Below are 25,257 nucleotides of genomic sequence, written 5' to 3' on the forward strand. Positions count from 1 at the left end.
ACAGGTATTTGCTGAGAAGCGGTGAGTTGCACAGGTGTTTGCTGAGAAGCGGTGAGCTGCACAGGTAACGCTATGAAGCGGTGAGCTGCACAGGTGTTTGCTGAGAATCTGTGAGCTGCACAGGTGTTTGCTGAGAAGCGGTGAGCTGCACAGGTGTTTGCTGAGAAGCGGTGAGCTGCACAGGTGTTTGCTGAGAAGCGGTGAGCTGCACCGGTAACGCTGAGAAGCGGTGAGCTGCACAAGTGTTTGCTGATAAGCGGTGAGCTGCACCGGTAAGGCTGATAAGCGGTGAGCTGCACCATCCACGATGTCAGGAACAACGGGAGTAGCTGAACAGGAGTCAGAGGAGATGCTTCCTATCAGGTAGAGAGACCTGATGATCTGACACCCATTAAATGAAGGAGGGACCTTATAAAGGGAACTGGCTGCAGATGATCCAATCACCGCTGAGCAGAGGGTAGCGTATGTGCAGACTACTAGGCAAGATGGCGTCCGATGAGAGAGGAACGCCAGGCTGAACAGCGGATAGCAGTAACCAAGGGAAACCAATGAACCACGCAGAACTAAACTGGTGCGATGCGTGATATTGCAGTTACACACTTATACACTTAAGATATAATAATAGCGATATATGTATATATTTAATAAGTACAACAATGTATGTCTGCAATAAATACATAGAGATTAATAGAGCTGGAAAAAAAATACATTTCCTTTTCTTTGATGCTGCCATCCATTGGTATTTACCATTTCTCCATTCATAGTTGAATGGCAGCACTTATAACTGATTTGTGAAGTACCCAGGATTACCAATGTAAGCATATTTAGCCACACTGCAGTCATTTTAACATATTTTATTGTTACATTGGAGCATGAAAAAAACTAAAATGACCGCAACACTAAATTATATTAGACCAAAGTTAGGCAGCATGTGACCATCCGGCTGTTGTTGAGCTAGTAGTCCCAACATGCTCTGAGTCCAAGGGATCTTGTACTTCTCCAACATCTGGAGAGTCATAGTTTTCTGTGACTATCAAACTATTTAATAATTGCTTGTGGAAATTAAAACTACAAAGCGAAAGCAATAATGGACATTTCACCAATGAGTTCTTCGGGAAGTAAGGAGACTGTTGTAATAACTGTCTGTGTTAGACCTAACAACCTGTGAAGAAATGAGTACAAATAAATTCATGATCACACTAAATCAAACAATGTATAATTTATATTTATTGTTATCGTGTGTATTATTACTGGTGAGTGGGCCATAAAGTGGCCAATATAAGGGGAATCAGGCAGGAATGGAGTAAGCAGTAGATCAAAACTTATCTCTGGTTTCTTTATATAAGTTCCAGCATTTACCCACCAATATGCATTGTTTTGTCTGTTTTGTATTTTTTTCTAAACATATTAAAATAAATTCAGGTTAAAAAAAAAATGTTCCTGCTTAGTCAAATCTTGCCCCTCTAGGCTAAAATTTGCCAGCCCTCCCCTGAGGATTACCTATATGAAGCAGTCTGTGACTATGGAAAGCTTGCGATATGAAGTATATTATGGCATAGGTGTTTATTGTCTTACCATGATAGAAGATGTGCTGGTAAAAGAGGTTCCTGTCTTGATCCCTCACATGTAATAAGTGCAGTCTTCACAGACTTAAAATTGGCTTCAATGTCTCTCTTTAGTATGTCTAGATAAGGACTTCCACTGAAATAACTGAGAACCTTCTAAGAAAGAAGACAATACAACATGAATCATCATATACAACAGGAGATATGTTCGGCAAACTTAGAGAATACATATTTGCTATTTGTGCCGTCGGGACAATTAACCCATTCACTGCTGAGCCTATTTTGGCAACATCGATGTCAGTAATTTGTTTATGCGGCACCCACACAACTACCTTGAGAGGACTTTGAATTGTCAGAAAATACCATTAGTTTGCTTATAACTTTTGCCATTGCAAAAAAAAAATCTACCCAAAATGGCCAATTTTTTATTTCTGAAGTACTTTTAAGCCCCTTTATCAGTATTCAAAATTCAAGATGGAACCCTGCTCACATATGAACTTCTTTTTATGGATAGAAGTGTACAATAGTTGTGTGTAATACATTTAATGTGATATAATATTCATACATCTCTTTTTGTGTTTGTAATAGATAGTGGAGCTCTAGTGCTTCCTTTTTGCAAGATTTATCACTTTCAGGATTTAGGTGGAATAAAATAAGTTAAACATTAATGCAAAATATTACTTGTTTTAACCTATTTTACGGTGATCCACCCAATCTGGCATGTTCCCCAAGATCTACTGCAGTCAGAGGAGGTTGTCCCTGCTACTACCAAATTGTAGAGGGACAACATGCTGCCTGTATGATAAAAGCCCTCCTTGGCAGGAGTAAGGGAGGTCCCCTGCTGTATACTATGATCCTGGGATACTCTCCTCACTCACTCTAAGGTAGTCTTTTTTTTTTATACACGTAGTGCATTGAGCACTGACAACACACTGCTGGAAAGAGGGAGGTCAGCCCTGCCCATTACAGAAATTAGGGGACCTGTTCAGATTGGGTGAATTGCTCCAACAAGTAATATTGTGCATTTTTGTTTAACTTGTCAAACTTTCTCCACAATTACATGATAATATCCATGCACGACAGCACTTATATTTTGCTGGAAGTCTTTGTGCTTAAGCAAACCCAGGCTATCTGGATTAATCTACGATTCATTATAAAACCCAGACTTACACAAAGGTCAGAGCAGAGGGGAGGGCTTGAGCATTATTAAGAATAGCGATGCTCTTATTTGAATAGAATGGTATGAACAAGTCAATGTTATGGATGGTATGTGTATAATGATACAGAAAATGTAAAAAATATATAAATGTGATGCTTTATATTGGATGGGTCATACGCCAAGTGAAAACATACTAAGTATAACAAATATTATGTCTTATCTGGGAAATAAAGATTACCACTTCAGTAATCTTACTACATAAGGCTCACAGATAAGCAGGACAAGAAAAGAAGCTTATAGTGTAGCATTCTAAAGAAACATTTAGTAACCAAAGCCTAGGAAAACGTTTATATAAACTAGGTATGTAGTCAACCCTATGGGAAACAATTTGTTAGTCCATCCGAGATGCTCAACAGCTTAGAGAGAAAATATTCCAGGAAAAGGAGTATTGGGCAAATTTTCCACTCTCAAGAAACTGTTTCAATAATCCCTGATGAAGTTTGTAAACAGATGAAACGCATAGAATAATTGAAACACTTTCCTGGTAGTGCCCGAGGTTTGCCCTATACTCTTTAGTAATATTACACTATAAGCTTTTCTTCTTGTCCTTTTATCAGGAAGCCCTATGTAGGAAGACTACCAAGGAGGTCAACACTATTTCCCAGATAAGCTTTAACTTTTGTTACACTTGGTACATGTTCACTTGGCTTATAGTCTAAGCATAACAAATAAGTAGAAACATTTCACTATTTGGGATGCCATCCTTCTGTTTTATTCACATATTTGTTAAACCTGCAGCAAGAACCCTGAAATGCTGCCGTCTCTTTTTTAAATCTTTATTTTTATCTAACTTCCATATATCAAAGCATTGTACCGCTACAGTGACAGATAGTTAAGTAAGATGGTTTGAAAACAGCTGTCTCATAGAGATATCCAGAACATTACTATCATTAACTGGTAAGCTTATTTAATGTACCTTGGAAAATAAAGTAATTAGGGATGGAGTAGAAGGGGGGAGGAGGTAAGGGGCCATTAAGATGTCTTGGGGGGTGCGAGTGCAGTATGCAGTCGGGGCTTCTGATGGTCTGACACTTGTCTATAGTTGATGGTACCTAAATGGAATGCTATTGGTTGGAAGTTATAGGGGCAGGCCTGACAGTCCTTGGGAAGAATTGTTTTGAGAAGTGGGTCTGTTGTACCACAAGCACCACAGTAAATGTGTGAGACTTAATTTTTAAGTATCCTAAAAGAATTTGTAAACCTCCGCACAGAAATACCATTACCAATGTAGATCCTTCTTGTAAACATGATCTGCTCAGTTATTCTATCACCTATCAAGGTTGTTATATATTAATATAAATGCATGGAGCAGAGGTGCTACTCCAAGAGACATATTAAGACAGAACATTCAAAAGAAGAAAAAATTCTCATGGTGGGAGCACTCTTTAGTTCACCATTGGTCAATCTCAAATTGTATTAAAATCATATACTTTATTAATAAATCCTTTAAAACCTGTATTTTGTGAGTGAGCATGGAAGCTCTTAGTCTCACAACATTAACAAATCTCATGAAACTTAGAGCTCCTCGGCTTGCACTGCAGGATGTGTCCTGTCCAGGAACTGAGAGCAACTATCAGATTCCTCCTGATAACCAGAGCTGGATTAAGACTTGGAGGACCCTAGGCACTTGAGAGGGGGGCTCCTATGATGTAATATGGTTATTAGACACATTTTCGACAAATATACAGGCAATACTGTGAGCACTACTGGTAGGTGCACACAGTTCTGCCATCACAAGCAGTACAGTGTGAAGCAGGACATACCTCCCAACTGTCCTTGCAGTCAGAACAAATCCTGAGGGGGACAGTCACCCACCAAATTCAGGACAGTTGGCAGACTGTCCTGCTCTCTCCTACCTGTTCTTGTCACTTTCACCACTTGTGGTTGCTGGTGTCTTTAGATCAGTTGCTGCTTGTCTGGATCCCGAAATGTTGGGGGAGCTATTTGGAAAAAAAAATGGGTACATGAAATTTAGAAAACTCCAACCAGCGGTGTTAAATCAACATAGCACCCACGTTTTATAATTAGGCCTCACTGCAGTCCCATTATTAAAATAATAGTATTCACATTTAATAAATACGTCTATCTCCCTCCAACCAGCCCCAACATTAAATTAATAGTATTCCCATTTAATAAACAAACCTTTTTCTCTCCCTCCAAACAACCCCAGGAAGAAATTAAATAGCATTTACGTTTAATAAATATAACCATTTCCCACAATCATCCCAGGCATTAAATAATTCATAATCACATTTAATAAATAGACCCAGGGCCGGATTAACCTGAGGTCTAACTGGGCTACAGCCCAGGGACCTAGGGCTTCCAGGGGGCCCTTGAAAGTGTTCAGCGGCATTATTGATGGTTGCGGGGGTGGAGGCGCCCCCAGCCCGCTCAATGCTGCTGAGCCTGTCACTGTAGTCCTTCCGCGGCGCTCAGTAATATCCTTACTGAGGAGATCTCGTGAGAGTGAGACTATGAGTCTCACTCACAAGATCTCCTCAGTAAGCAGCTTACAGCACACCACGGAAGGACTACAGTGACAGGAAAACAGAAAGAGATAAGCACTTGGGGGGGGGGCGGCTCACAGGCAGGGGCCTCATGGCGGAATGGAGGCCCCCTCAGCCCAGGGGCCTCCATTCCTTTAATGCTGCCCTGAAGAGACCTCATTTTCCCCAAGCAGCCCCACATTCAATTAATAGCTCTCAAACCACCCCAGCATTAAATTAAAGTTCCAATCACCTGATCTTAAATTGATAGGTCCCAATATTAAATTAAATTGCCCCACCATCACTCACAAATAAAATAGCACCCAATAATTAACCCCTACCTGCAATTCACCATTAGATTAATAGCCTACCTCCCACATTATATAGACCCCCCCCCTTCCCTCGCACATTATAGTCATATACTGTCCAACACATACATTATAGTCATATACTGTCCCCCACACACATTATAGTCATATACTGTCCCCCACACACATGGGCCATTTTTATTTTCCCCCTCCTACAGCCATTGCTCCCCCTGCAGTCATTTTCACTTTCTTCCCCCATGCAGGCATTTTTACTCACTTGTACAACCCCCTGCAAACATTTTAAGTTCCTTCCCCATGCAGTCGTTTTTAATTAGTCGTCCTCCCCCCTAGAGTCGTTTTTACTTAATCCCTCCCCCCCCCAGAGTCGGTTTTACTTAATCTTTCCCCCTTGGAGTGGTTTTTACTTAATCTCCTCCCCCTCCCCTGCAGTAAATGTCACTGCCCCCCTCAGCACCATTTTCCCTATCCCCGAAAAGGAATGCAAATGAAAAGTATACAAATACATAACTTACCTCAGCAGCCTCCTGGAATTCACTCTGCGCCCTCCACAGCTAAACCTTGCTTTGTGAAGGCTCCTACGCGGCTGCGCATAACTTTGTGATGTTACGGCCACGCAAAACTTGAAGCGCCAGATCCTGGGAGCTGGACCAGACCACACAGCCATTGACCCTTCTGGCAAATGCCAGAAGAGCCAGATGGTAGGTCCGACCCTGCTGGCTGTTTTTTTCAAGTAGCACACAAATATTTGATAGCTTTACTTTACAATTAAATTTAAAATTAATCTAGGACATGCCCTACCCCAACTATAAATCTGTCCCCACATTTTAAATTTAGCTCCCGCTCCAATACAACATGGTTTTGCCAAGATGCAAAGTCACTAATTTTTTTGCTTTACTTTCCTTAATGAATCAGGCCCAAAGTGTTTGTAAAAATTGGATTTAGAATCCACTAAGAAACTTTATTATTTGCTTGTTAACGGTGACACACAAAATGGTCTGTTTTAAAGTCCTTTTCCATTAGTTTAGCACTCATCAAATTTTAGACTTTATCCATTATATATAAAAATGAAACTCCACGTCCAGGGTGTGAACATTCTTAGTTGATGACTTTGCAATATAAATAATGCATAAAATACTCACATAGAGTACTGACAGTTGGTGAGCTACATATTTATGACTTCCTAAGTGCTGCACATCATCCTCCAATTGCTGACTTAAAACCAGGAGCTGATTGAGTTTTCCTATATGAGCATAGTAATCTGCAGAAAAACACAATATTAGTGACAGAACAACTAATATCAATTCCACAATGCATAGTTGCTCTAGAGTCTAGACCATCATTTTGGACTCCAAGTTAATAACAAATTTCGTGGCATTTTAAGCAACTCTGACATCATACATGAGTATTCATGTATTTGAGATACAGTGAGTCTATTTAAAACAAAAAAGGTATGAAAAATCTCTATAAATAAGGATGTCTCTGAAAATTAGGTTATCTACGCATGATATAACCTCCTTGAAACAATAAGAAAGTGCACCGACTTGTGGGAATTCAAATGCTAGTGGGTATAGCATCATTGAAATCAAAGGGTTCCACTACCATACCAGTTTATAAACTTTCAGTAGTGTTAAACAATGCCTGTAAAAGCATGTATTTTAATGTATTGGAAAGTAAAAACAATATTAAAAATAGGTAGTGAAGATTGCTATGTACTACATATATTTATTTATTTTTATAGCTGTAAACTTTGGTGACAGTTTCAGTTATACATTAGTCATTTTTAGAGTCTGCACATAAAAATAATAAACAGTCATATATACAAATGCTACAATACAATCTCATTGCCTCTTACCATCCATTGGCGGTCTCTCCAAAATATCAACAGGTCTCTCGTGTATAATATATATCTCAACCCTTGGAAAAAGAACTGATAACCCTGAAGTGTCAAGATAGTCCTGTAGAAAATGGAGGGAATATTACCTATTTATGGCATTTGGATTATAAGGACTATTATATTTAACTTATTATCTGTGGTATTCATTTTGTATTTACCTCTAGGCATGGTGTTGGCTCCGGTAAGTGGAATAAACATTCTTTCATGCTTTCAACAAGCTCTGAACCTTAAATTGGAATCAAAACAATATAATGTGTTCTTTATATGGTTTTTAAAAGTGAGTTACATATAAGCTGATAACAGGGCCTGAAAATGCAGAAGAAACAAATATCATACAATATAGTATACAGATTGAAAGTAAACGAGACACCATATAACATATAAAACCCAGGTGACAAAAATGGGTAAATGGGGGGCAACTAATATATTCAAAGCAAGGGTTTTCATGCAAGTGTGGCTTAGTTGGGCCATTTATTATTCTTGTCAACCTTCCAGGTTTATGCATACATTTCTAGGGGAACTGGAGGTGGTGTAATCTGATCTAATCACGTACCTTTTTGTTTGTTCCCACCTGCACCCTCCATGGCTGCATTGACACTTGGGAGGAGAGTCAATTGTCAGCGATGTCTCGCACAGACATCACTGCAATGCCCATCTGCGCACATTGTCTACAATTTATGGTGGGAAACTATGCTCATTTTTCCTCGCACCTTGAAAAATGAGCGGAGATTCCAGCCATAACATCGTCGTGAGGTGTTTCCACGGACATTCAGGAGACAACTCGCCCCAAATTGTAGCTCCCCTTGAAGTAATGTTGGGTAATATAACATATTTGCAGACACATCATGTTTCCTCCTTTAATGAACCACACCTTAATTATCTATTTGTGTGAGCAAAGCTGCCATCACTTCCAAATCATATTTAATCCTGACCTGTCCTTTACTCCCTAATCCCTCTGTAACATCATATTGTCTCCTACTCAAAAATATCTCCAACATCCGTCCTTTCCTCACTAATGTTACCACTGAAATAATTCATCCTAATCATTTCTTGTTTTGACTATTATAAATTTTACTAATCTAGACATCCATTAACTACATTGGTGTGGCTTCAAGCCATATTGAATGGAGTAGCCATCTCTTATAGCTCTTCTCTCTTTTTATCACCCTACCCATGCTCTGTTAATGACCAATGCCTATCATCCTCCATTATCACAACCTCCCACTTCAAACTTCAGGTCTTCTCCCATGCTGCACCCATACTCTGGAAAGCACTAGTTTAGCGTATTAGACTGAAGCCCAACCTTCATATATTTAAGCATGGGGTGCTTATTAAATTTCCTAAATACCATTGTAATATGTCCTTTAGGAGAGTAGTTCCTCTATCACTTACACCTGAAGTGCCATCCTAAGTTATTGTTTGACAAGGAAACAGCACAGGGTCCCTGATTGTATGGGGCGCTAAAATGATTGATATTTGCATCTAGTTATTTAATTCAGAAGCTCCTTTCACCATTCTTCATGTCTGTATGGCTCACAATGTCATGTCAATGCATGACAAATGGATAACACTGGTGGGCTCTGTGACAAGCACATCATGACGCGATGATACGCATGTGGTGTGACAATGCACAGGCACATGGTCTGATGATACAGGCTTGATTCATCTTGGAACACAATGTGAAAGCAACTTGCGTTTAAGAAAATTGGCCATAACTTGCACTTGCATAAAAAAATAATACTATAATCATTATTAAACATATATGTAAAAAAATTGTAACAAGAAATACATAAATCAGAATGTTCTTAATGCGTACTGTACATAAACCGCATGCATGTATCATGGTCATGACACATATGCATGCCTACTTGCAAACACATGTTCTGGCATGCATACGTGTAGTGACTATCAGTTTGCACTTAAATCTGCCTTGTAGCTGGTGCAAGTGATACAGCTAAAAAATACATACCTAAGAGATGGCCATAGCTTGAACTGGACGAATGCACGCCCTTAGTGTACATTGCCTAAGTGCATCAGCCCCTTCCTGCCCCCGTTACCCCCTTAAAGAATGTGAATTGGATACATATGCGTTCCCTGGAGTAAGGTTCGTTTGTGAGCAAGTGCAGAGCGTTTCACGCAAGATACAGCACGCAAAGGGACTTATGTCCAAAGATGAATACGCCCACAATTATTTAAATTGGCTACACACATTCTGTGATGCAAGGGTGCAAGACCGGTTCAGGCCAGCCCTGTCCACCTGCCTTATACACTTATTAACCCTTCATCTACAATTGTTGAAGAATAATAATAATTACTATAGTATGTATAGCAATAGTAACATAATTTCTTCATAAAATTATATGTAAATATCACATATACAAGTACAGAAAATGAAATGTGCTGCTGTTGCTATGCATTATTTGGAAGACAATATACTGTTTTTATTGCACACATTTGCAATATATTGAAATATGCATAAAAAACTAACACCTATACACAAGCACAAGACAACATTGAATGTTGGGAGATATGTAAATATGTTTTGTACTGTTGTATGTGGTGGCAAAATGTGTGACACCAAAGATCAGCATGCTGTCATTATCAAAGCAAAAAAAATTCTATAACAATGTAAAAAATATGTAGCAAATAAGACATTTCCCGTCTACAATGCGGTTTGTACTTTTTCTGCTGTCCTGGAAAATATATACTCGTATGGAACATCTTTTATAATTATGCCTAACGGTGTGCCACAGCCCCTGGCTGTTAAAAACATCATTTAAATGATGAATATGATAGTTCACAGACCTCTCCAGTGGTTTTGCAGGCATTAAATCCAGTATATTAAATTGTACCTGTTATGCAGTTTTTAAAGAATCTATAAGGAACAGCTTTAGTAAAAACCTACATGCATTATACAGTAATTAACACACATACCATTATTGAGCCTGAAACACTGATCTCAGGAACATACAAAGCCATTGTACATAAAACTGACTCCTGATGATGTCACCGGATATTTCTCAGGAACACAGTGAATGTTTCTATGGGTAAATTGGCTATTCCTTGCTCTTATTAATATTCATGAATATTCATGGTTGCTCAGAAAATGCCTAGCTTCATACTGGCATGTAAAAAGGTGAACGTAGAAGAAACTACACAGCTGTAACACACAGTCATAGTAAGCATACATTTAGTTATGTGTTGTTGGCTTATTGTTCAGTTGTGTGTAGACAACAGAAATGCTCTATCTTTAGTGATAGAGTTCTTTGTTCGTTATACATGCAGTTCCCATCAGTAGATGCCAATGCCCATGGCACTTTACCTCTTCTGCTAACAACTATACATATGTATAGTAGGGGAGGTCCGCAGCACGATACATACACAGTTAGGATAATGACAAAATGAAAAAATAACACAAAAGTGACACAATTGTATAAATACAAAAAACTAATTTACAAAACAACTCACAAAATTTCATAATTATGTAAGGAAAACACTAGTGGAGAGGGCCCTATTCAAGAGAGCTTACATTCTCTACATCAGGGATGGGTAGACACAGAGAGGCTGAAACAGAGTAGGAGTACAGAGGTGGAACAGTTAGGAGGAAGGTTGAATTAAACATGAGTTTGAAGGCTTGGAGACTGGTGGACAGTCTAATTGGGAGTGGGAGTGCCGTCCAGAGATTGGGATCAGCACAGGAGAAATGCTGAAGCCGGGAGAGGGAAAAGGTAATCTGTGAATAGGTGAGGTGACGATCATTGGCAGAGCGGATTGGGCGGGAGGGAATGTGTGAGGAAATGAGATTGGATATGTAGGGGAAAGTGGACTGGTTGAGGACTTTGTATGTGAGGGTAAGAAGTCTCAATTGGATTCTGAAGTGAGCAAAGAGCCAGTGCAGCGACTGACAGAGAGAGGTGGCAGAGGTAGTGAAGTGAAAGTAAAATTAGTTGTTGGAGCATTAAGGACAGATTGAAGTGGGAAGAGAGGGGAGAAAGGAAGACCAGAGATGAGAAGGTTAGAGTAGTCAATGCACGAGAAACAAGTGAGTGGATGAGTGTTTTAGCTCGAGAAAGGGTCTTGGAGATATTACGAACTTTTAAAATTTATTTGTCACATCATTGTTGCACTTTCCAGACAATACTTTCCTACTCGTTATACCTCCCCTTCAGGGGATCCAGATAGGGAGGTCCAATGGGCAAGTGCAGGGAGCATGAAAACACAATTTGTGTCATCACATTCCTGCACCTATTGTGCAGTGCCATGATTCACAGCAAATTGTGTTATCATAACTCCCCCAATCCACAAGAAGATTGGGCAGGATCCGAAAGAATAGCCTGTTCTACAAGGACTCCCAAAACTCGTGAGTCTCTTGGACATTCCAGAAGAATAGACAAGTATTGTCTTGACCCTCCTGCTATAATCTTCCAGCTTTGCCCATTGTCTCAGCCTTCTGCTTTCTGTATCCAGAATCCTGTTTTGCATGCTCTCATTTAGACTTCAGACTTCAATTATTAAGTGGACTGGATACTTAGTGCAGTATTTGGTTTTGAACCAGTGCATCTACAGAGACCATTCAGTGCATATCAAGGTGCATGCCCACTCTCCACTCTCCAAAAGCTATCCCCGCAAATTAGAAGTGCATGTAGGTTTGCAGAGAGGCAGAATTTTTTTTAGAGGTGCACTGTGTAAAAGTGTAAACTTCACATCAGAAGTCCAATGTCCTACCATTTTAAAATCACCCCTTTCATTGACTAAAACGTCAGTTTTTCTTCTAAAATGCTAATTAGCTTAGTCTCATTTATGGCCTAAATTAATCATGAGTGTTAGGGAACTTTTGGATTGCCTTTAGTACATGTGTCACTCTTGCATTTATCACCATTTTGCCATACCTCCCAACTGCCCTGATTTTAGTGGAACAAAGTGGATTTTGCGCTGTGCCTAAGCCATTTTGTGCTCTGTAAATGAGGCCCTTTGAGTTCCTGAAACCTTTTGCAGCTTCATCCTTTATACACTCAACACCATATGTTTTCCTGCCTGTCCTGTATTCTGGAACCATTATACATTTTTTGTTTTTGTTTGCTTTTTCTGATTTTTATTCTGATTATGTGTTTCTCTTTATTAAGGGGCTTATCTATCTATATTTGTGTCTGTTCTTTTACTGTCATAGTGGTAGCACTGATTGCGTACACAAACCAGATGCTCTGCCATTTTCTTGAATGGAAACAGTTCACAATTAAGTACACTTTACTTGTTGTTTACTATATCCTGATAGTTCTAAAATAACAAAATAATTTTAAATAAATTATTATAATTTTCTATTATTGGGACAACAGAAAATAAACAATTCATTTGGATTTAATTGTAAAACGCTACGGAATTTGCTGGCGCTATATAAATAAATGTTGATGATGATGATTATGATTTATAATTTACACGGTAATACGTTTTGATTACACAACTCACCTAATGTTTGAAATATGTCAGACTCTCCAAGGCATAAATTATCTGCAACCTGTTCTTGTAACTGTTGAAAAAGATATAAAGGGCTAGATTTACTAAGCTGCAGGTTTGAAAAAGTGGGGATGTTGCCTATAGCAACCAATCAGATTCTAGCTTTCATTTATTTAGTACATTGTACAAAATGACAGCTAGAATCTGATTGGTTGCTATAGGCAACATCCTCACTTTTTCAAACCCGCAACTTAGTAAATCTAGCCCATAGTGTTAATTAGAATAAAGTTACAAACAGTAATTTTAGAGTTGAGTCTTATAACAGTATGAACACAATTACAAGCAGCAATTGTAGAATTGTTTTACATATCTGTGTGATCACAATTACAAGCAGCATTTGTAGAGTAGCGACCTAAACCAGTATGACTAGAACCTGAACGTAATATAGCTTCTCTCTAGTCCACTGCTAATTCTCAGTTCTAGGGAGCACTTGATATTTGAAGGGCCTCAGATGTATGGGCCAAAGACAAAACAAGTTGTGGCTCTTGAATTGATTAACATTCCGTTACAATAAACCATATGAGTATTGAAACCATAAAATGATGATTTGAGAGCAAATTTAGTCCAGTGGGTCCATTTAAAGCTAAATGTTATGCAAATACTATCTCTTCTATGCTAGTGGAGCTTTGTGTCCTCATGTACAATATTTGTCACAAGACAGGGCAGTGCAGCATGTAATATTCCATTTGAGAAGTATGCCATAGGGAACACAAGTTCTGAGCTCATGCAAGCATATGGATTGTGTAAAGTTGTAATCCCTGAATCCATTATACAGTTACAGAGTGGCCTCCACTCAGCCTCTGTATCTTCAGACACAAGCTATTTTTGAAAGTGGATTGGAGGACATATTTTCCCTCTCATAAAGTGTTTGTTTATTTGTTTGTTTAACATTTTATTTAATTATATTCAAGTTGAGCCACTTTTTCTATGCTGGTACTGTATCTGAAGTCATTTTAACATAACTGTAAGCTGCATTGGACCATCCCATCACTCACTATATTTTTTCTCTATATTCCTTAACTGAATCACTTATATATGTACTTTAAGGTTTTGTATTGATTTTTGCAGCAGAATAGATATTCCTTTAACTATTGGGCTGACACAATAGGAGTCTAAAAGAGAAAGGTCAGTTGCAACAACTATCACAGTTTACAAAATGTTCTACCCTGTAGTGGTATTTAATATAATGCTGAAAAAAATAACCCAATAGAAGCCTTGTTGTCATACAAATTATTATACGTCTAGCCAAACCATGTTTTATTAATAAAATACAATTTTGTTACCTAAAATATTATTGTAACTTTACATGTGAATGTCCTTTTTACCAACTAAAAGATAACTTTATCTGTTTCTGAAAATGGTTCAAATTAAATTTGTTACTACAAATCACTACTAAATACTGAAATAGACATTTGATGATTCGTGTAGGCTTTTTTTCCTTATTTAATGTATACCTTGGTGATGTCATCAGTGTCTAATGAAACAATGGACCCACAAAACGTCCACTGTGGGTAGGTGACAGCCACATTTTATTATTGAATATTAAACATAGTAACTGAAAGGTTTAACCATTGGTGTTGATAAAGGTAATAAAGAGATTAGATGTAAAAGCATGCACTTGTATATAGTCCGTTCTACAGCCAACAACTGTTTTTCACTACTGAATGTACACTATGGGCCTGATTCATGTTCAGATGTACGTACATTTGCGTAGGGTACCTTGTGTGAAATAGCTCTGAGCTTGCCCAGAAGCTGACATTATGCCAATGAATGCAACTGCATGCAATTCATGTCCGCACGTAACTGACACTTCTGACTGTCTACAACTTTAGACGTGGAATGGGGGAGGTGATTGGTGGACTAACGTAAGCCATGTACAGGAAGGGCGTTCCTACACAGATGCGGCTGATTCAAGTCCATTGTTGTAAGTATCCCTGTTTTCAGCGGTATCTCTAGCACCCACTAAAGGTCAGATGTAAATGCCGACTGATAGTGATGACTGACAGGACATAGTCTTTGAATTAAAAAGTACACATATGCGTACCAATAGCTATCACAGAACAATTGTATGTAACTAAGATAGGCTGTAAACATGCATTGTATATACAGTATGCATTTAAATCTTATTTATTTAATATAAAAGAATATTTCTTAAAATAGATATTTATATAACTGAATATACTGTTATTAGTTGCTATTTTAAATTTTGATAAAATAAAAGTTTTGTGCATTCTGATGTGAAATTTTATTGTACATATGCATGTGCGTATATTGAAATCTATTCTGTTTGTCTCGAAGTACTGTTTAGGCAGAACATACTTCCATTAATTCAAATCAAAACGTTTCTTGAGATAGGATTGGCTTTAAAACGACGCTCAAGTTGCATGCTCTTTTTGAACACGCAACTTACGCACAAGGTGCATTTGGACATGAATCAGGACCTGTCAGCCTGCAACACCCGGATATTTCAATGTCATTTAAAATTGTTCCTCAATTATGTCTTAACTGTGAATAAACGAAGATTCAGGACAGTATCTCTTAGCTTACAAATCATCACTGTTTTTTTTCTTCCTACATTCTAAACACTACTGTAATATTCTATACATTTCTGTATATTCGGATGCATAGTACTCACATGCTGAACCTCCCCTCTGATGAGGACATCAAGCTGTGAACATAGTGAAAACATTTCCAATGCCACCTGCTTGCAATTCATTTCAATTGGCTGTAAAGGTTTCTTCACATTGATAATCACTTTAAAATAAAGAGATGGTTATTAAAATAGCACCTTTACGAATACATGCGCACGAAAGCACATTCTGATGAAGGGACCCAATTGTGGTCACTATTGTGACAAATGACCTAACAAAGACATATAAGACTGCTGTAAACAGGCACATCTTTACATATATCCTCCTGGAGTTTTTGAAGACATGATACTGAATGTCATTGCTGTTTAGATGTTTAATTAGATATAACATATAGTTGTATATATTTTTGAAGAGTGTCTCTAAATAATGCCCCTTTAATTTCCAATAAATAAGGTAAAACAATTAAGGTAAATTTAACACATATAAAGCCACACTCACCATCAATTATTTCAAACTACATTAAGTATACATTGAGGATAGGATCATGGTAAATAAAAAAATAAACAGACTTTTAGTACTGATGACTGGACTTATTCTTAAAGATCCATACAATCTACTAAGATCCATGAACATAGCAAATAAAAAAAGCAGAAAATATGTTAGTACAAGACATGGACTGTTCCTTTAAATCAGGGATAAATTTGAAGCAAGCCTGTTTTATTTACATTATACAAAACCCCTCATCTCTTTCTACAATAGATTATTGCTATAAGTGTAATACAGCTAATAAAATAAACAATGAAAGTCTACCTAGTGTAGAACACAAACAAAAAGACATAACATCACACACCGTAACACATGCAGAGACTGCAAGATGCCTGAACCTGTCAACAAATTGTCTACCTTTACAAGGCGAGTGGTAGAGACAGGGCTGCCGCAAGGGCTGAGACTGGCTCACAGCAGCCATCCTTACACAAAGCACAGTGAGAGGAGATTTCTTCCAAGAGCTGCACAGACTGGATGAGATTTATTCAGCACACAGCAAGGAATACTGTCTATTTTGTGGCTCAATATACAGTAACAAGAGCATGATGCTACCGAGTTGGATGCTGCTCAGCCAATGGCAGCTGCTCTTTTTAAATGCTGTGCAGAAGACATGCTCTGTTCAGAAATGCATTTGTCTTGAGAATCAAGGAAAATGGGATTAGAGGCCAAATAACTAGAGATGCTTATTTGCAAATAAACACATAAAAAAACCTTAAAGAACCTGACAGTTCCTCTTTTGCAGTGTACATTTACTATTTCTACTGATAGTTTCCAGATTGTTAATTTACAATCCCAAATTCTTTAAAGATCTGCACAATATTACCTTGATTTAGCTATCTTGTCAGACATTGCAGAGCATGTCATATTAGAGGGTGGGAATAGCTATTAAACTGGATTTACCTCCTGGGCATCTGCACTTCTTAAAAGGAAAGTCCATACAAATAACAAAGTCAGTTGACTAAAATCATTTTTGAGATGTGTTATTAATAAGCATACATTTTTGTTTTTATAAATATCTACTGGTGATGTTGGAAATATCGGCTGCCATGTATTAAGTGTGTTTGGGTAGATAGTAATCTGGATTTGTTGCAACATTGTTGAAAGTTCTAGTAAAACGACATCTTTATGCTGCAAATAAACTGCATAGTTCTACGCCTATTAATCACTGGCGTTATGTTTGCATCAAAAACACGAATGCAAATCACAACTGAAAAAAGCATATAAACAATATGCATTTGCATGTGCATTTAATATTCTCTTCACATGCAGTATATGTGCAGCTGATATGTGATGAATGCATTCACATCCAGAACGCAAGCAGCACAGTGCTGTTCCTATTCATTTCAATGGTGTTTCCAGCATGTAGAATCCCAAATCAAATGAATGAAAATAGCTCTTCTAGTAATTTATTTTAAGCATGTCACCCACTCCTAAGATCCATAACCAGCACTATACAACCTGGATTCAGTGAGGAGCGGCGCAGAGAGGACCAAGAAAGAAGCATGAAGAGAGAAGACAGAAGAAAAGAGAAGAGAAGAAAGAAGCTAGTACAAAGGTAAGTAAAAGAAGGGAGTAAAGCAGAAAAGCACAGTATGAGGAAAAAGGGGGGAGTGAGAGGCACAGTATGAGGAAAAAGGGGGAGTGAGAGGCACAGTATGAGGAAAAAGGGGGGAGGAGAGAGGCACAGTATGAGGAAAAAGGGGGGAGGAGAGAGGCACAGTATGAGGAAAAAGGGGGGAGGAGAGAGGCACAGTATGAAGAAAAAGGGGGGAGGAGAGAGGCACAGTATGAGGAAAAAAAGTGGGGGAGAGAGAGGCATAGTGTCACGAACTCCCAGCTGCCGTGACTTTGGGGTGTTTGCTGTATGAGGTCACACACGATTTCAGCCCGCAGTCTCTCTCACCTATCACCCAGGTTCTAGACCTATGGAATCGCCCCCAAACACAGCGCTCTCACACCCCGTCCCCCCCAGACACCTCAAGGATCAGCCACCACCTTGGGTACGGGCAATAGGACCCCAATATACTCACACTGGCACACAGGCTTCTAGTTCCACAAACTAGCAAGACTTACACCAGCACACACAGGGTTAACTCTTCACACCTCCAGACTGTTACACAAATGTAAATACAAGCACACACAGCTTGTTAATCAAATGTAGCAACAAATCACACACAGGGTAACATGGACTAGCAATCTCTCTGCTAAACAGGCTATGGATTCTTTAGAGTATCAAAGACGCAACTTATTAAATTTTAGATTTAATATACAAAAGGTACAGGGCATTCAGATATAAAGAAAAATAATGAATAAACAAATAATAAGTTTGACATAACAAGCAAAAACAGTTTAAAATAAAAAGGATTACATTCAGATTTGCACTTACATTAATTGCATCTCTGGCCAAGGGAAATGTGGCTATGAAGATGGACAGCTTATCAAGGTGAACTTGATTTCCCAAAAAGTCTGACAATTTGTTCCCTCAGAACACAGATTTTTAAGCAACCTCAAATGGGACGGCAATCACAGGGGCAGTGTGAATGCTAATGTGGGGGCGGAAATGTCCCCTGGGTGTTACCTCAGGTTTGGTCAAACTATTCTTAAGTTTTGACCTGTTAGTAAATTTTTCACAGATATATCTCAGAGAAATAACACCCCCCTCAATAACCCGGTCATAATCTCCCGCACATTTCCATATCAAACATAATGGAATTACAACAATATCCCAACTCATCCTGAAATACATGTGTCTATGGCTGTTCCCTATGTAGTTGGTATCTATCTTTCAAGACCCCTTAGTGTTCCCTGCCCCTCAGCACAGAGTGGCATCCCGATTTCCCCAAAATATGAACGATGTAGCCATTTTCTTTTGAAACCCATATTTCCATATATCTTTATAAGCAGTCTTTAAAAGCTATCTTTGTCTACAAGGATCACACCTAGGCATATGGTTCTCCAATTTACACCCAGGTGTTAGTTTGTGTTTACACTACCTATTGAAAGGAAGTAAATTAGCTAGGGAAATACATGATCAAATACAATGGATGTCTGTGATCTGCATATCTTAAGCTGGTCTCAATTACCTGTTCCTGGGCTCATTTGGTCACACCTTTATCTGAATTTAACATCAGGTTAATTTAGGTATTCCTGCAAAGATTTATTTGGGTCCTGACATCCAATATTCTATTTCAGCATATCAGATCTATGCTTTATCCTGACACACAGTATGAGAAAAAGGGGGAGAGAGGCACAGTATGAGGAAAAGGGGAAGGGGAGAGGCACAGTATGAGGAAAAGGGAGGGAGAGAGAGGCACAGTATGAGAAAAAGGGGGGAGAGAGGCACAGTATGAGAAAAAAGGGGGGGGGGCACAGTATGATGAAAAAGGGGGGCAGAGAGGCATAATATTAGGAATAAGGGGGGAGAGAGAGGCACAGTATGAGGAAAAAAGGGGGGAGAGAGACACAGTATGAGGGAAAAAAGGGGGAGAGAGGCACAGTATGAGGAAAAAGGGGGGAGGCACAGTATGATGAAAAAAGGGGGCAGAGAGGCATAATATTAGGAATAAGGGGGGGAGAGAGAGGCACAGTATAAGGAAAAAGTGGGGGAGAGAGGCACAGTATGAGGGGAAAAAGGGGGAGAGAGGCACAGTATGAGGAAAAAGTGGGGGAGGGAGGCACAGTATGAGGAAAAAGGGGGATAGAGGCACAGTATGAGAAAAAAAGGGGGCCAGAAGGAAGGCACCAAGTGATGAAAGAGGGGGGGCAGGATAGCACAGTGATGGAGAAGGGGGCAGCATGACACAGTGATGGAGAAGGGAGGCTGCACGGCACAGTGATGAAGGAGATGGGGGCAGGATGTCACAGTGTGATGAAGTTGGGGGACAGCAGAATGGCACAGTGTGGTGAAGGAAAGGGGGGAGCAGCATGGCACAGTGTGATGACGGGGAAAGCAGCATGGAGGGCGCAGTGTGATCATAAGGGAGCACAACGTGGTGATGAAGGGGCACAGTAATGTGTGTGTGATGGCACAGGGGGCTTGTGGCAATGTAGTGTGAGGTTGGTGGTGGCTAATTAATGGGTGCAATTTTTTTTGTGGGGTGATGGTGGGGCAATTTAATAGTGGGGACTATTAATTTGAGATGGGGTGGTTTGGGGCTGCTGAATGTGGGGGTGAGTTTGGGGAGAATGAGGTCTCTTTATTAAATGTGCCTATGAATTATTTAATGGCAGTGATGGTTGCGGGAAACAGGTATATTTCTGAAATGTAAATACTAGTAATTTATTTATTCCATTTTTGTTTCCAAATAGGGCCCCCAACATTCTAGGATCCAGACAAGCCGCAACTAAAGAAACCGGCATCCACAGGTGGTGAAAGTGTCAAGAACAGGTAGGAGAGAGCAGGAGAGTCTGTGAAATGTTGTGATTCTAGTGGGACAATCCCAAGTTTTGGTGACCGTTCAATGGTGTACACAACAATGCAGGGTTTTTTTCTGTAGGAGGGTGGCCTGGCCATGCCCAATGATGCATAGCCAAGCCCCCAATTGTATGAACACAACCATCAGAAATTTTGTGGCGCAAATTTTTTTTACATTCTCAACTATAAGGTGGGCCACATAAAGTTGTTGAATCGGGGCACTGATTTCCTCTTGGCAGCCCTGACAGCAGGCCATCTTATATGTAGTGTTGTAAATGATGGAAAAAATATGTTGCTGAACAAACAGCCTGAACTTCGTGAGATGACAACTTTTGTCAGGAAATTATCACCATAAGCTGTTTAAAAATTAATATGACATAGTCAATAAAAAACACACTTTATAGCACACTCTTTCTAGTTGTAAAAGATGTTGATATCCCATTCAGATGTATGTGTTTGCATGTCTCCTAAGGCGATCACATTCTGGCATACCCTTGCTGACAACAGCCATTGACTTTTAGGGGTATATTTACTAAACTGTGGGTTTGAAAAAGTGGAGATGTTGCCTAAAGCAACCAATCAGATTCTAACTGTCATTTTGTAGAATGTACTAAATAAATGATAACTAGAATCTGATTGGTTGCTATTGGCAACGTCTCCAATTTTTCAAACCCGCAGTTTAGTAAATATACCCCTTAGTGTTAAACTAAGTTCTTTTTTCAAGATGGATCCTTACATACAGACCCAGCTACTTCCTTGACTGTGACCGACGTCCACTTGTCACCATTATCATCTATAGAGTTTGTGTGTGAATGTGACACATGTGAATGGGCTCAATAAACTACAAACCATGTGGTAAGCGCAGAATCACTCCATTTGTTTAAATTGATTCTGCTCCATCTGTAGATATGGTGATCAATGATTTATATAATTGTATACTATAATTATGCATTCCATACCTGTTCTCCCTATGGGAGACTGCTGATGCTTGAAAAGCGACAAATGAGTATTTCTCTCTTTTGTCTCTCACTATCTTCTTTTGGCAGATTGTATTTGATAAAGGAAGATGTCTGTGACAAAAATGACAAAGTATAATTTAGTTTTAAATAAATGAATTAAAAAGAATGTCTACTATTGTTGTTTTTTTTAATATAGAACCTCTCTCGCCTTGTCTAGCCTGAGGGTGCAGCTGATATTGAGATGTGAACCTGTAATTTGCCTGGAAAAATGGGGTTAATATTACTAAATTGGATCCTTGATTGGCTAATCAGTGGGAAAAAGACTATGGGCTAGATTTACTAAGCTGCGGGTTTGAAAAAGTGGGGATGTTGCCTATAGCAACCAATCAGATTCTAGCTTTCATTTATTTAGTACCTTCTATAAAATGACAGCTAGAACCTGATTGGTTGCTATAGGCAACATCCCCACATTTTCAAACCCGCAGCTTAGTAAATCTAGCCCTATGTATTCAAAATTTGGTGATGGTGGATATATGACTCTAAGGGGGGAATTCAATTCCCCACGAAGTACCGCTGCGCTAAAACTATTACCGTTATTACGGTAATAGTGTGCGTAATTACCGTTATTATGGTAATATTAACGCGGCGATACTTCGGGGGGGGATTGAATTCCCCCCTAATAGCCTTTAAGTTATTAAAGAGTATGCTATATCAATCACATTAATGCAATGTCAGCTACTCCCCAAGCAACAGCAGGTGATTCTTTAGGTGTCTATTAGCTACTGTTGCTTGGGGAGTACCTGCCTTTAAAAACAATGTGCAAACAAGACTCAATCCAGCTAAAAAGCATAGCACTGTTCATGTTAAAATTCAAACTGAATTCATGTTTATAGTTAGTGTAGGCCTCAGGCCCGGCGCTCCCATTAGGCAAGGTTAGGCACTTGCCTAGGGCGCCGGGCTCTGGAGGGTGCCTGGAGAACTGGAAATTAATTTTAAAACTGTGCGGCAACCGCTGACCATAACTGTCACGGCCGCCGCACAGCATGCAGATGCACGGGGGAGGGGGGAGAGGCTATTGCTCACCACCGCCGCCTCTCTGCTCCGTCTCCTCCCCTCCACTCACTAGTGTCAGTGAGTGGAGGGGAGGAGACGGAGCAGAGAGGCGGCGGTGGTGAGACAAGGTAAGAAAAGACGGGGGGAGGAGGGAGGAGGGCGCCGATTTTGCCTAGGGCGCCATGGTCCCTAGCACCGACCCTGGTAGGCCTGCCCAGAAGGGGTAGATTTTGGAGTGAATAGGTTACTTTAAAATGTATTGAAATATGTGGAATTAATATTCCCTTCCTTGTTTTTAATAGCGAGTACAGGTGGAAGTAGCTAGAATAGCAATAAAACTATAATCAAAAAATATTACAATAGATTTTTACCTGAGTATACAAATTGGAATGCAAAGTTATGGGCAAGTGTTAGGTTTCTCTAGGGATTAATGTGTGGTTCAAAATATCAGTTTATGACACCACAACTACTATATAAAAAATAAACATGGGGAGCTCAAAAACTAGATGTTTGGATGTTCCCATATGCAATGATTTAAAAAGTGATGCCCATCGTTCTTTATTAGGATATGATACAAAGTTATTGCATAGTTCCAGTGCACAGAGAATGTGCATTAGAGAGTTAATGAACAAAAATGCCCTACATTTATTAAAAGCAAACTGAATACTAATGACTATGATGTCATTTTAATGTCATTGGCTAACATCTAACTTTTTCTAGCAAGAGAGTTGTTCACTTAGAAGAATGAATAATATTTAATTAAAGTAAACACATTTAACCCTTTGACACACTAGACTGTTTGTTAATATGTCCTTCATCTGTACAACATTTCCTGGTGAAAGTGTGTTTGCAGGGTTTCCTCTTTTATAAGTACTATAAATTATAAAATAGAAGACAAATTGCTAGACTTGAACACATTCAAAGGGGAAAATTCAATTCCACACCATGTGCCGCAGATTGTCTCCAGAAAGATCATGAAGGCACTCCACAGAGATATAACATCACTTATTTTTAGGGGAGGGCTGGCAAATTTTATCCCGGGGGGCAAGAATCGACTCAGCATCCTATTAGGAACATTTTACAGGAAAGAAAATGCAAGTGGCCCAGAGATCCAGCCCATGGTAGCCCACTATGGGACCGGCCCGAGGGGCAGATACCCACCTGCCCCTGCTTATTTTTGTGCACAGGAAAGTCTGTGATGTTCAGTCCTGATCCGTACTGCTGACAGACTCGCAATGACTTCTACTTTATTTGCACCAGTGTCAGAACTGTATTAAGAAAGTGTATTTTTATTTCTAATGGTTTTGGAGAAGAAGTGAGGAGCGGAGGTCTATATTTTGAAGTGCCAATTTTAAAGAATCTACGGTACAATTCCCTATGATCTCTTGAAAGAATTCGAACACTATATCATCAATCAATATAAGTATTCTTTTCCGTTTTATATATTCATTAGATTTACTCTACCTATTTTGTATGGGAAACCTCAGCGCAAAAAAGTAATTTTCTAATAATATTTTTTCTATATGTGATTTATACTTTGGTGTAAAGTTTTAATTTTCTGATTTGCAGCAGTGGTATATGTAGCGCTGTAAGGGTATTATATACTTTATTAATACGTATATGTGATAATGAAACTAAATATATGGCTGATTAAGAAGTTACTGACACTTGACTGTTGTCTCTCCAAAAGGGGAACCACTGAAAATCCCGAACCTCTGAAGATCACAGAAATTACAGCTGAAACCAGACCTGACGATGAGCGTCATGAATTATTTAAACTAGCAAAGTCAAAGAACTGCACAGTTTGCAACAAGAAACTACTAAGAGTGAACGAAGAACATGCAAGGCCTGCAGAACTACTATAGAATCATTAACTACCTACTAAGAAACCATCTTTTCTAGACATGGACATTTGCCAAATTGCATCTTTTTATAAATCAAGTTAGGACAGGGAGGATCACAGGATTATTATTCGTGGGGGATGAGTTGACTGATCCCTAAGAGGAACAACTCTATACATGTGGCCTTCTACATGTGTATACACACCTACTTAATCGACAATAAGAATGTGGTTCTACAGATAGTGTAGATAGGTAGGAGGAGAAAAGGCCAACAATTGAATAAAAGATGGGAAATGTTAAATATGATTTTTTGTTAAGGCCTCATAAAGCCTTTGTTCGGCCATTAATTGTAACTTGCATAGAAATATTATTTGCTAAAAGAGATTATTAATTTTTCTGCTGATATGCAGTAGGACAAGATGTAAGCTGACATAAAGAACTCCTGAAGTTATGTATCAAGATATGAGACCAATAAGTAGCTTCATTTTCAGGTCTCTGAGAGGTCTGCTGTGGAGTTTTATGACGGTAATGTCAGGGTGCAGGGCAGTCCTCTCTAGAACCTCTGGACTGGTCTGCCCGAGGTCTCTGAGAGGACTGTCTCTGGAACTTCGAGACACAAGCCAGCTCTCTGTGGAACCTCAAGACGCAGAGAAATCCTCCCTGAAATCTCACCATGCAGGGCAGTCATTTTTGTAATGTCAGGGTGCAGGGCAGTCCTAACTAGAACCTCTGGACTGGTCGTCCTGAGGTCTCTGAGTGGACAGTCTTTGGAACTTCGTGACACAAGCCAGGTCTCTGTGGAAACTCATGATGCATTGAAATCCTCCCTGGAATCTCAGGATGCAGAGC

General features: G+C 39.2%; 1 protein-coding gene across 3 annotated transcripts; it reads right to left on the reverse strand.

Moving 5' to 3' along the window:
* Positions 1 to 839: 839 nt before the first annotated feature.
* On the reverse strand, positions 840 to 23,527 carry LOC142141516 (uncharacterized). Of its 3 annotated transcripts, XM_075200070.1 has the most exons (9): positions 23,347 to 23,527; positions 21,515 to 21,625; positions 15,640 to 15,758; positions 12,957 to 13,017; positions 7,652 to 7,719; positions 7,452 to 7,554; positions 6,739 to 6,857; positions 1,576 to 1,721; positions 840 to 1,162 (listed from the first exon to the last, which is right to left on the reverse strand). In XM_075200070.1, exons 3-9 carry the CDS (start codon positions 15,718 to 15,720, stop codon positions 1,069 to 1,071), a joined length of 672 nt encoding a protein of 223 aa, XP_075056171.1. In that variant the 5' UTR covers positions 15,721 to 15,758; positions 21,515 to 21,625; positions 23,347 to 23,527; the 3' UTR covers positions 840 to 1,068. The 3 variants fall into 3 exon arrangements, with proteins under 3 accessions (XP_075056171.1, XP_075056170.1, XP_075056169.1); XM_075200069.1 differs by lacking the exons at positions 21,515 to 21,625; positions 23,347 to 23,527 and adding an exon at positions 16,499 to 16,702 and having other exon boundaries at positions 1,576 to 1,718; XM_075200068.1 differs by lacking the exons at positions 21,515 to 21,625; positions 23,347 to 23,527 and adding an exon at positions 16,499 to 16,702.
* Between the last annotated feature and the right edge of the window lie 1,730 nt (positions 23,528 to 25,257).

This window comes from Mixophyes fleayi, chromosome 2 (assembly GCF_038048845.1).
Source record: "Mixophyes fleayi isolate aMixFle1 chromosome 2, aMixFle1.hap1, whole genome shotgun sequence".
NCBI lineage: Eukaryota > Metazoa > Chordata > Amphibia > Anura > Limnodynastidae > Mixophyes > Mixophyes fleayi.